The 13,445-nt window shown below is 41.3% G+C and overlaps 1 protein-coding gene across 12 annotated transcripts in view; it reads right to left on the bottom strand.

Moving 5' to 3' along the window:
- The window catches only part of LOC133109635 (tensin-2-like), a 38,519-nt gene that overhangs the window by 21,706 nt on the left and 3,368 nt on the right, over positions 1–13,445 (bottom strand). For 7 of the 12 annotated variants that reach the window (XM_061219065.1, XM_061219058.1, XM_061219063.1 and 4 more), the window contains exons 2-3: positions 4,487–4,592; positions 3,877–3,914 (exon numbers count right to left, since the gene is read on the bottom strand). In XM_061219065.1, coding sequence (XP_061075049.1) covers positions 3,877–3,914; positions 4,487–4,592 — 144 coding nt within the window. Of the gene's footprint in view, positions 1–1,073; positions 1,234–3,876; positions 3,915–4,233; positions 4,277–4,486; positions 4,593–10,023; positions 10,159–13,445 lie in introns of those variants that run through there. The other 5 variants (XM_061219067.1, XM_061219068.1, XM_061219069.1 and 2 more) reach the window with 3 other exon arrangements.

Genomic DNA, 13,445 nt, shown 5'->3' with positions numbered 1-13,445 from the left:
GTGCCCACTGAAAACCAAAAAATCGACATCTGAACCGCAACATTTCACGCAACCCGGTAGTCATGATTAAACTATTGCAGACAAAAGGACCTTTAGTGTTTTTCAGTTTACTGAGTTTGGAAGTTGCCTTGAGAGTAAATGTTGAAGTGAAACACACAGCTTGTGTATCCTTGGCAGTCGATGAGTACATTAGTGCAGACGGGTCCTTTGAGTCAGGCCGGTTCTTACGGCGAAACTCATTGGCATCCAGTCCTTCTCGCTGAAGGTCATATCCCGACACTCGGTCCTGTCTGTCGCCATCTGGAGCGGCTCATGCGATTTCCATTTCTCCACCCAATCCAAGAGCGATTAATCTGCATGGTTCTCTCCCCCTCTCACTCGTTCTCATTCAAATTTTCCATCAAGGCTGTAACGCTGTCAAGGCCTGCCCCCAGAAATGTGCGCCATCTCTTCCAGAAGAGGTCTCTCACTTCTCCAGCTGATGGCCAGCGTGTTGAATGCTTATTGGTCGCCTCTCTATCTATGCTGTCCAATTTGTTATTAGCAGCCAGTACAAGTGCACTCTGACTGTGGAGTCTCTGCATATGGTCTCAGTCTGACTCCCACAAGACACTGCTTGACAGAGCCCTGGCCCCTCACTGTTTCTGACTGCACATGTGGACGTCTCACAGGCTGCTCATTCTGGGGATGGTTCACATTGTAATGCTGGCTCTGCCTCTGCTGCTCTGGCTGTACAGCCCAGATATACCAATGATTTTACACTCACATACAGCCTTGATGTATGAATCCCTTTCACGTTATACTGTGCAGATATACACATGCATTTATGCACATATATTACATTTTTCTATCATTCAACTTGCAGTCATTTTGCAGGACACTCTCCGGTGGATCTCAACAATCATAACTTCTGAAACTCAGACCTCGACAATATCAGTACCCCTCATTTCAGTACGTACACAACAGCACTGTGGTAAATAAGGAGGGAGAGGCTGGACATTTTGCAATGCCGTAATAGGTCTACCCCTCCCCCCACTTCAACTTGTGAGACATGAGAAACCCATCAGCGTTACCTCTCAGCGAACGGCCACAGTTTCTGTCCTTTCCGCCCTGTCCCGATGCCACATTAGCGGTTCTGCTGAAGTCCGGCGCCCGCCCTCTCAGTCTGTCCCCTGCCTGTCCTCCGCCTCCCTGACAGAACGTGTTTGCTGCAGGCTGGCGTCCAGACCCAGGCTCTCCAATTTCTGACGCCTGTTTCCTGGCAAGCGGGGCTTTTTGAAGAGCTCCCCTGCTCTTTAAACCCTGCCCTGCGCACTGCGAGGGCTCGCTCTGTGTATTTATACTCATGCAGACCGTCTGACAGGACCGCTCTCGCCCCGGCAGACCAACTGCCACTCGTGTTTTAAACCAACTGCCGCTTTTAAACACGGATCAGCGAGCTGCAGCACAGGATTACTTTTATTAATACAGGAGACATTTTATTCATTTTATGATGAATAATAGGGAAAATGATTGTGTAGTACTGTTTTTAAGTGCAAGTACTGTTTTTATTTTTTTCATTCTTGCTCTAGTTTCTGCTTTTATTATAAGAGAAGATTAATCTTCTGTGAGCTACTGTTCATGCACAGTCTACTACAGCACAACAGCTGGTTAAAAAAGCCCAGTCACAACCAGGACAGAGCAGGAGACATGTTGGCAGTAAATACTGTTTCCTCTACATCTTAGAACATTTTAGCTTATTAGGAGCTCTAAAGGGGGCCAGTGAAAATTAAAGTAGCATTTAAATCAAAGGTGAAGGTATGTTTCTGCCAGAGTGTTTCACCGAAAGATTGATGGCAGAACAGTTGAGACTCAGAAGTGAGTTAAAAAGGTCAGGGCTGCTTTTTTGCTACTAGTTGTCATCATTGAAACACTCAAAAAGGATCCACTAATGCACTGGGGGGATGAACAATGAAAAAAGGATCTTCCCGTCTCTTTTAGCGATCTGTCCCTAGCTAAACTTCTTGATTCTTCATCCACAACTCTCTCACTCCAAACCCCCACCTCCAACTACTGCAGAAACCATTTCGATATCACTGTTTCATTAGGACTCTAATCAAATTTAAAAGGTGTTTTAAAGCCACACACTCAGGAATACATGCGTTCAGATGACCAGAAATAAACAGAGGGAGTCCTCATCAGTGGGAATATCCACCTGCTCCAAAAACAAGTCTCAAAACTTTGCAGACAGAAAAAATATTTTCTGAAAATATAATGTTGAATATATTTCAGAACTATGTATTCATGAAAAAAAATTTCAATAACTGTCACAAAGAAATTGCCTACAGTATATAATGTGACGCACTGCAATATAATATAATATAATGTCACCATATGAAATGATTGCGGTATATGACACTTCCATTAGGATGCATTTACCATGTTTAAGGATGGGATAATGTTTTAATGGGATAATTCATGTCAACGCCTTCCTGATATTTTTTTACAGAGCATACTGTGAAGATTACAATGTAATCATGGCGACCTTTTACCATTCCTTAGTTTCTCTCTGTAGTGATAATTATAGCCCAAAAGCAAACACAACCGCAATGTCATGCCTTCCATCATCAGATCTGGTCAGACACTGGTATTAAAATCTCAGAAGCTACAGTTATAGTACCTATAGTTAAACTGTGCAAATCTGTTTGACCCTACCAGGTGACCGAAGACAACACTTTTTTTGTTTGTGCTGTAAGATTACCACAAAAGTCCTGAGAAAATAAACACTGTGTTTTCAGCTTTCAGATTTTGGTCTGGCCATGTTTCCCTGAATGAGAACCGGCAGTCCTGTGGTTTGGCCTTTACTGGGACATGTAGTCCTATGTTTTTCATCTTCAGTGGGATATATGTTTAACACTACTGTGTGTTCAGCTTTCATTCACAATGTTACTGGTCCATGTGTACTATGAAACAGAACTATGTATAACATACTGAGACATGTGTATAACAGTACTGTGTTACTGGTACATGTGTATAACATTACTATGTTACTGGTACATGTGTATAACATTACTATGTTACTGGTATATGTGTATAACAGCACTATGTTACTGGTACATGTGTATAACATTACTATGTTACTGGTACATGTGTATAACATTACTATGTTACTGGTACATGTGTATAACATTACTATGTTACTGGTACATGTGTATAACAGTACTATGTTACTGGTACATGTGTATAACAGAACAGGCAGCAGTTATACAAGGCAGGGATGTGAAACCAAGACCGCAAATCCATTTGATTTCTGTCCAACAGTGCGACAGAGATGGCCTTTGATAACAGCATGTTAAAGTTGTGATTTTCTAACCAGTGCCTTGCAAAGTCATCTTATATCAGCGAGTTTAATTGGAACAATGCCTCCTCCCCATTGGGGACAGATAAAACTCAAGAGACCACCCACGCCCCACCCCCCCCACCCCCCGCCACCGCGGCCAGCCTCTTCCTTCCGGAGCAGATCTGATGATAATCACAGTGCAGACGGGCAGTGAATAAATGCCATCATTCCCTGAACAGCGCTCTCTGCTGACACCAGCCATCACAGATACTGTGCAGCAGGCTCAAGTCAAGAAACTGCTATGGTTTCTTACAAACCAAAAAAATAAAATATCCCCAAAAATTTACTCATTCGGGGAAAGCCTATAGTATACCAAAATTAAGTATACTCAAACAGTACATTTTGATTCCTATCAGGTAAGATAAATTACATTCTGCACACACTGAACAGGGACCTGACTGCAGTTACCTTTGCTGGTGAACTTCCAACACCTTCTTTAAAGTGCATACACATTTTGAAATGAGTAGTCCCAAATTACTGAGGTAAATAAAGCTTACCTTGATTTCACATTTCTTGTGGGTTGCCATCTTACACACTAGAGAGTGGGAAAGGAGAACAGGGGGAGAGGGAAAGGAAAAGACAGGGGGACATAAATGATTCTCTGACCCCAGGAAAAAGTCCTAAAGAAAATCTGGAAACAATGTAACCGCAAACAAACAGCAAAGCAGAAACAGGCTGGTAAAATAAAACATTGCCCAGCTTGCTGTCAAAACCAAGACACTTTCAGGTGGTAAACATAATTATAGCATAGCAGACCCAATGCTGGACAGGAGAGAACCCCAAATAAACACCTTTCCCAACATGCACTGGGCGAGAAGCAGGAATACAGACCGACAGGTATTGTGGAGAATTACCTGACATTGACACTCAACTGATCTTCAGTTAGTATCACATTGTCTGTCAACATAGAACACAGTGCTAGCCAGTGATACACTCTGGTCCCACCTACGATAGTACCCAATTATATATTTTTATTCCTCATCAAACTTTTTCACTGCCCTCCGTTTTCACAGATTGCTAATGCAAGAGAATATCCTCATAAGAAAAACATCGATACACATGTGGTGTGAACCACACCAGATGCACAACATTACCTGGCAGACTCACCTCGACAGAAGGAACCCAAGTTGTCAATGTTCAGATTGCAAACTCCACACTGACGCTTCTTCCTGAAGATCTTCTCCTTGAACGCATGGGCCTCCCCCTTCCCCAGCTGCAAACACAGAGACGCAGAAACACCTACTCAGTGAGCAACATGGAGACAGAGCCACATCCTAAACCAGGACTCTGGCTCTTTAACCTTCAAAGGTTTGATTTAAACCATCTCAGCTCGACTGTTGCGCACGGCCCTTGACAGTGGCCTCCGGTGAGACGTGCTAACTGGATAAAAGCAGCCAGGTGAAAGAAAAAAACTAAAAGACTCATAAATTCTATGATAAATGGAATCACTGGCAAAGTGATTGTTATATCACTCTTTGTGGGACAGGTTAATGTTGTTATAATTGTGTACTGGCAGAGGCTTTGAAAAATGAAAACAAAGAGTTGGATCTGAGCAAATAAAGTGGGTCTTGGAATAAAGTCTGCAGACTGAACGCAGCCCAAGTTGGAAGGTCGCTATCCCAAATGTGGAAATTAACGGCACATACGTATGAGTAGGAGACTTGCCATACAACCAGGAAATGTGTGGAGGGCTTGCATTCCAGTGTAAACATGTGTGGCCATTTTAAACAGACTGTGGGATTGTGGGATTGTCTCCAACCCCAATCTCATCCCACTGGAGCACAAAATAAACACCTGTTTTATTTAGGTTATGGGGGTGGGGTAAGTTTCCATTTTCAATCTGAGCATGACAGAGATGTTTACACAGCTAGTCTGCAAGGCAGTTTGACACACCATGACCCTGAACGCAAGTTCTGGGCTGGCATCCTCCATCATAGTAGAAATAGCATTAATAATAGGTGTAAAATATATAACAGCAAGCTATTTCAAGGAATGAGCACATGAAGCTAGCCGACAAAAAGTTTAGTCAAAACATTGTGGATACATTTCATGAGTTTAAGTTTAATACTCCTCTACATACTCTTATGTGTCAAAGCAGGAACACTGCAATGTACAGTACAGACTAAGCCACACCTCTGAGCCATGCGAAAGGCTGCTCGGAGAACATCCAGAGCTAAAGACTGTTCAGGAAATTCACATCCTAGCTTTAAAATATTAAATTGATATTTCTCAGCAGCAGAAATGAGGTTGAAAGGTCAACAAAAACATGGTGGACACAAATTCTAAATTATGTATCTGCAAAGTTTAAGGGTTTTATGCCACATTAAAAAATGTAGAACCTTGGACATCTGGTTATTTGGATCGAGGATGTTCTCAAGCATTTTCTGCTTCTTCACTTTTGTTTTTGCACCTTTTTTCTGAGCTAGTGTGTAATTAGCAGGTAATTACCAAGGAAGTAGATGACTGTACAACAATAAGAGTTGCCACTGAAATACAGTAATTACAAATGACATGAGGGAAAAAGTTATAATTGAACACATATAGTAAAGCTCTAAACTGTTCATAATTAACCAATGGCAATTATACACAATAGTGCAAAATCTCACACATTTCTTGTGACAGCCATACTGTTACACAGATAAATCTGATGGCCATTCACAGACTATCCACACCAAATTTGTGTGAAAAAAGAAAATTCTTTGGAATTGATTGTTTCAATGTGTTTTTTGAAGCCAAATCTTTTATTCTCTTTCAAACAGTACATTGAACAAATCTATGAGTGTATGTCTGACCAGTCGTAATTCACAAGACTATCCTACATTTGATGGAATGTCGTGGCCATTCTTCTCATAATATCTACATTAAATGTGGAGAAAAGCAAGTGGGTGTGTTGCATTGTGGGTAATAGTTCTGCCTCACTTTGCTGCCTGTGCCTTCATGGATGTATGTCCCATGGCCAGAGTGAGCCGGCAGTCCTGGTGGCAGTCTGAAACAGTGCTGCATATTCATACGCTGTGTGTATCCAGTCTCCCTGTCTGTGTCTATTCCTGCATGTAGATGCCAAACAATCAAGTCACGTTATTCTGACCCTTTTTTTTTTTTTTTTAGCTCTCAGCTGTTTGGTGAAACGCATTATGGCCCATGTCCACAATGCAGGAAGTTCTGTTAGAGCATGAATGATACTAATCTGTCAATCAAGATGCGAGGCGGTGGCAGTGTGGCAAACAGCTGACATTCAGATGCCGAGCTCTTTAAAACGAAAGAGGCACTGCAGAGCAGTGCAGTTTTAGGATGTTCTGTATCTATGCTACCGGGATATTCAATTCTGACCTTCAAGTTCAGTTAACCACAGAATGGAAAGTATTATGAGAATCTACACAAGCTAAATACACCTTAAAAGACCCCACCCCTCACAAAAAATTAGCCATATTCAAGGCCACATCTTTTGCGTGCCCTGCCCGTAAGCCTCTCTCTACCTCTCTGGCCCTGCCTGTTGACTTTGGCCAGTGGCACCAACAAACACACACAAGAGTTCTCTTATTTCTTGGCACCTGACAAATTTCAGAGAGGCACGGATCATTTTGAAAGCTGCCTCCATCTCGCTCTCCCCAACGCTGAGAACAGAAGAGGTATTGAGTCGAGCCGTCGACTCGCTGTACCCCTCAGACAAAAGTAACTTTATTTCAACCCCTGGTTTCTGGCTACAGGCTTAGTCCGAGTCAGTATGGCTGTCTCTTGTATGCCTGTGCTTCTATACAGCACAGTACCGTTATTTGAAGACCTTTCGGTGGAGACACAGTGTTCCATGCAGGCCTCCCTCTGAATCCCTCCTGTCCTGTGCCTTTAAGTGAGGAGTTAAGACCTCTCCATTACTGCCGGCTGGCCCTGAACGGCCAGGGAGCGCAAACCAGCCCTCCAGGAGCACTAAATGTCAACCATCTATCACCCATTACAACAACATTTGTGCTGTTTCTGTGTACATGCTGGAGTGTGTACACCTTCTGTGTGCCCTGGGCTGTGGAGTGTTCCCAGTCACCGTGTGCTCTGTCTCTCCCTGTGTGAGGAACAGGACTACGTAACGTCTGTAACCGTGTTTCTGTGCTTTGATTAACACTTTATTTGCGCAAAATGAGCAAAGAAATTAACGGTACCATATCTGCCAGAATACTACATTTTATAATTATATTTAAATTATAGTTGCACCTTAATTTACCTTTATTACTACTTTATAATAACTAATGCTTCCCACTTGCACCCTGCTTTACAACGTTAATTACCCCATCCCTTGATTTCTCCTGCATCTCACCCTCCCCCAACTCCTGCTGACTCTTTTTATGTGCCTGCCCTCACCCTCTCCCTGATTCAGTGTGTCCCAAAAGGGTGGGTCAGTCAGAATCAAACATAGAACCACTGTTCCAGCAATGAGGTTAGCCCCAAAGCAGCACAATACATTCAGCTTCCAGCTTCAACACTCCCCAAAAATAAACCCCTCTGGCATTGCCATTTACTCACAAAAACACTGCTTTTTGTGACATGCAAGTCACCAAACAGCCTGTATGAAATTAGAACATTTTCACTGTCATTTTATTTCTTCACTTTTTTGCGATGTGCCATGTCCCTGTGTTCTGAGCTTTAACATTAAAGGGAGAATTTTATCCCTATTTCTGACCCATGATGTTATCAGTTGATGGAGAACATTTTCACACCTGTCCTGTCGTACCGTACATGAAGCTGCTGCTAATGAGCTAATGAGGGTTTTAATGGGAAGTGAATGGGGAAACCTTCAGTGAACAGAATCCCACATCAGTATTGTGATTTGGAGCAATTATTTCATAATTTTGAAGCCAAAATATTTAAAGGGGCAGTTCACCCAAAAATGAAATGAAACTTTGTTCCCACTTGCCCAGAGTACTATCTATCCATCCAGATTTTAGACGCAGTTCGCCCTGATATAATGGACCTCTCAGGACCTCATTTTCTCTGGTAATCAATGAGCAGAAAATTCACACGCGAAAAACTCAACAGCAACGTCTCTTTCCAAATATACTGCCAGTTACTCGGAACATCAACAACGACTGAAAAATGCATTTTAATTGAGTATTAACTCAGCTCAGTATTCTTCAAAGGTCCGTCTCTGAACTGTTAAAGACGAAACATTCCAACGTGTCGCATCTTCTGAGGCCTCATTACAGGGCATTACCACAGACAGTAATAAGAAAAGGAATGCTTGGCACTGCGTGACCAGAATACTAGCCCAGACACCGGAACTTCCTGTAATTAACGTGTTTGGAGGATTGAAGGATGGCTTAATCTATTTGGTTAATCTACAGAATCTATGATACTGCCAAGTATAAAGACCCATTATCCATATTAATTTGCACTTAGTGGAGCGAAGCTAAGGGATAGAAATAGTTATGCAATAAGTCCTTATGAGAGTGACACTCCTTCCCAAGCTCCCACTGGAGAGGACATTAACATCTTTTCATCTCAGAATTTGATGTTTGCCAAGATTCTTCATGTTTCTTGGCAAACATTTTCAATGTTTGCGACCCAATATGTTTGGAACTGTGATGAGAAGTAGCACTGAGGTAGTAGTCAGTTGGATTTTAACCCGCAGCCTCTGAGTTACAAGACTGGTTCATTATCCACAAGACTACTGCCCCCAGCTGGCCACATATAGAACTACAACGAGTCTGTGACACGGAGGTACTATTAATCAGCTGTTGCTTGTGCTGCTGTGGCATTTGTCACCTGACTCTCTGGCTCTCACAAAACTCACAAATTTCTCTCATGCACAGCTCCACCCTCTGTAACAAAATATAGACAAAGTACCACAAATCCTGTAACAGTTATTATATAATTGAGTCCTGGATCTTCTCATTCCTACAGTACAACTTCTCTACAACCTGCTGCATTTTCCCTGCACTCTCCTGAATCTTCTCCACCACACACCCTTGCTAACATTACACTCTTCTTCAAAGATTCCAACACAAACCCAGATTAGGAAATGATAGTCAATGTAGTGTTTATGCTTGGGCACATGGAAATGGAGCCATGTTACCGAAATGCCCGATCCTGAAAACACACGTGTTTATGATTACACCATATCATAAGCTAGTCCTCAGAGACAAAACTTACAATCTAGCTCTAGCTGTCAAAAAACATAAATATGTCCCGATATGACTACAAAACCTCAGAAATAACTCTAGTAACTGTGTCATATCATGTCCGTGCCCTATCTATGCAGGGTCATCATCACAGAATAAACTCAAGAATATAAAATACTTGGCGAAACAACTAAATAGACTGAGTTATTATTATGTTTTATTCCAGAAAAGGCTAGCCAATTAAAGCTAAACAATAAGTTAATTACAGCACCATGTGTGAGCAAGTTCAAGCTTCTTTAATTTCATCAGGTGTGGCTGTGGTACGCTTTTTCCAGTTGCTAAATGGCAGAAAAGATGCAGTTTGTTCTTGCAGAAAGCGACGATAAATACCTGCTAACTTGCAAGCTCTATGCTGCCTGCCATATATGTCCCAGTCGTAGCCGGGCATGCATAATTATTTTCCCAAACTAATCTAACTGTTAAAATTTGCCAGTTTGTTTACGAACGTGCCATACAACCGTCAATTTATTATCTTACCTTATTCATTTTCTCGGTTGTAACCGCTGTTCTTCGCACTTCGAATGTGCTTGGTTTCAAAACCCCATGACTTTATAGACTTTATCCAGCGCCTCGCAATACGAACGGAGTACCAACCTCGCAAAACCGCGATTCGATCGAATCAATGGGAGGAGCCAACAACAAAATAGGTGGTAACAAAGTTTCCTGGACATCGTTTCTGTATTGGTCAGTTTTATAATAAAACTGTTGTTAAAAAGTTGCATTCCGTAAATGTTCATTTAAAGACGGGCATAGCGAAGTCCGTTTTCAGTTCTACAAGAGAGTGCTACATTTCCAGTCATGGTATTATTGGTTCTCAGACTTGGTCCTGGGCTGTATAGGCTGATTTTCATTGCTACCACAATTGCATTTACAGTATTTTAACAAGCTGTTAATTTTTCATAATTAAGTGTTTTTTCTTAATTAGGTTACAATCAATATTATTTAACGTCTTAAGCAACATTATATCAGAAATAGCTATGTATGCTATTTCGTTGTCGTTTTGTTTGCAGGGGTGTGCAATGATCTCCATCCTTAAACATTTGATAACTTGATATTGATTGTTAAGGTAAGTATATTTATTAGAAGAGGCAAATTTGTACAAAAAAATGTGCAAAGTTGGATTGAGCTTCAGACAAGTCACAAGCTGCCCCGAGATTGACCCCCACCCATTCCTGTCATTTGACTCAGATATTTCACAGTTCATTACACAGATTTAAGCCAAGTGCCTTCATTAATACATGACCCAGAGCTTAACTCTCATTTACAGAGAGAGAGAGAGAGAGAGAGAGAGAGAGAGAGAGAGAGAGAGAGAGAGAGAGAGAGAGAGAGATTGAGAGAGAGAGAGAGAGAGAGAGAGAGAGAGAGAGAGAGAATTGGCCTTTTTCCATCAGAAACTAATGACTGAGCTGGAATTGCTCAATTTCAAGTCTTCCACTCCAGAAAAGCTAGAAGGCTAGGTGACATATCTTGATGATAATATATAAATATATAAATCAAAAACCAAACAAAGAATGTTTTTTTAAATTTGCCTTTGAATGTGAGGTATTCCAAATCATCTGGAGTCAAGGATTAATCACCCCAAAGGTTGAGACAAATCTGACCCCAGAAACTACTGAGGCATTTGTGCTGCTCAGCAATCAGTGGAGAGCCATAAAACGTTGAAGCTTGACTTTAAGGGCAATGTCTTGTGTGAAAGTAAAAAACAAAACAAAAAAAAAACAAGATATTGCAGAATGGACCGTATTTACAGCTAGTATATACCAGAAGACAAATATGTAAATATGTCCAAATTAAAACTTTGCTTTGCTTTTGATTCCTTTTGACACTGCAGACTGTTTTATATACTGTACTTTTACAGAGTGGTTTAACCTGGTCTAAAACCTATGATATTATCAAATCAATGTACACAAGAAACAAATACAGTCACAATTGGGAAGGAAAGAAGGGCTTTTTTCACCCAGTGGATGACTCTGAGTGAAGTAAGCCTGTTCAATGTTTACATCCACAGACTGCAGCACCTGGACTGACCCATGATGATAAACAAATTACATTTGCTTTCTTTGCAGATGTCACGGTTCTGCTGCAACCCACAGACCAAGGACTGTCACAGAGCCTGGCTCTGGTAGTGAAGCACTGTTAAGTCTGGGCCCTGACAATAAAGCTGACTAATACCAGAACATCTCAGGGCACCACATATAAACACTGTACTGTCATACAAAATACTGTAAAAAAAAAAACTCAGAAACGGCTTCGCAAATATGCTACAAATACATACATAAATATATTATAATAGTGATATAATAATTTTTCATGTGAAATTCTGAAAGATATCAATTCCAGAGGGGAACATCAAACAATTCATAAAGGGCAGATATTCACTAATGTGAAACATCCAGAATTGCAGTAACATGGGTAATGTAATGTGCAAAACAATTGGGATCAGTGACATTGGGTTGCACTGCCATAATAGTGGCATCTGCTGGTGAGAAGTAGACAGAGCAGACCAGAGCTGAAAACAGAAATACTTTTTTTTGCCATAAACAAAGGCATACTATGCAGGATTTCCATCCATCCATTATCTGAACCCGCTTATCCTGAACAGGGTCGCAGGGGGGCTGGAGCCTATCCCAGCATACATTGGGCGAAAGGCAGGAATACACCCTGGACAGGTCGCCAGTCCATCACAGGGCACACACACCATTCACTCACACACTCATACCTACGGGCAATTTAGACTCTCCAATCAGCCTAACCTGCATGTCTTTGGACTGTGGGAGGAAACCAGAGTACCCGGAGGAAACCCACGCAGACACGGGGAGAACATGCAAACTCCGCACAGAGAGGCCCCGGCCGACGGGGATTCGAACCCAGGACCTCCTTGCTGTGAGGCGACAGTGCTACCCACTGCGCCATCCGTGCCGCCCATGCAGGATTTTTACCTTGAAAATATTATAAAATAACCATGCAAATGCTAATGCAGCTATTATATGCACTGGCAATCTCCGTCTTTTTGCGCACCTTTGCCAAATTTGTGCTTGTTTACCTATATTTGTCATTGTAAAATGTGTGCAGAGAGGTGGGTGTGGCTACAGAGTCTGAGGGGTGGGATCAGGTTCCAGCTGAGCCAATGGTGGAAGCAGAAGTACAGTAATGCAAAACGGCAGCCGACGAGGCTAGTTAAAAAACTAGTCAACCTTGGAATTGCTTTTCCTTACTGGCAACAGCTATCAAAAAATTAAAAAATGGTAAAATGGATTTAAGTTGGATTTGAAAAATGGAGGTTAGGGGGTGGGGTTAAGGATGGAGGAAAATTTTTTCTTGTGTAAGCACAAGACCACAGTAACACTAAAGAATCCTGCATAGTATGCCTTTAATATAACAACTCACTCCGTAGAGTGCATTACAAAAGTGTTTCAACTTCTACAGAAAGGTGCACCATTTGTCTGTTATTCCAATGAATGAATTCATATGATTTCCACTGTGGCCGGTTTTCTGCTTAAGTATAAGTCTCCTTCAGACCGCATCTTGGTTCCTCTCCCATCCCTACGTGATAGAGCTCCCCCTATTTATATTAATTCAGGAGATTCTTCTTATAGCTATATGTGAGTACATGAATATCATTTAGTATATCATTAAATATGCACTCATTTATGGCAGTCAATTTCTGAACTGTGTATAGTCAAGTTATTTATCTTGTTTATCATATTTATCATAGTAATCTATAGTAATCTATTTGCCATTTGTCAAAACATTGTTTTATACTTGATTGAAAAACCAATATAGACATGTAAAAAAATGAAATTTTACATGTTTTACAGATATAATCATATATCAAATGAAAATGGAAAAATATATTATAAAAAAGCTTCTGTACATTACTGCTATTTAGTTCATGAAGC

Source organism: Conger conger, chromosome 14 (genome assembly GCF_963514075.1).
Source record: "Conger conger chromosome 14, fConCon1.1, whole genome shotgun sequence".
Classification (NCBI taxonomy): domain Eukaryota; kingdom Metazoa; phylum Chordata; class Actinopteri; order Anguilliformes; family Congridae; genus Conger; species Conger conger.
This window is presented reverse-complemented; position numbering and strand designations above follow the sequence as displayed.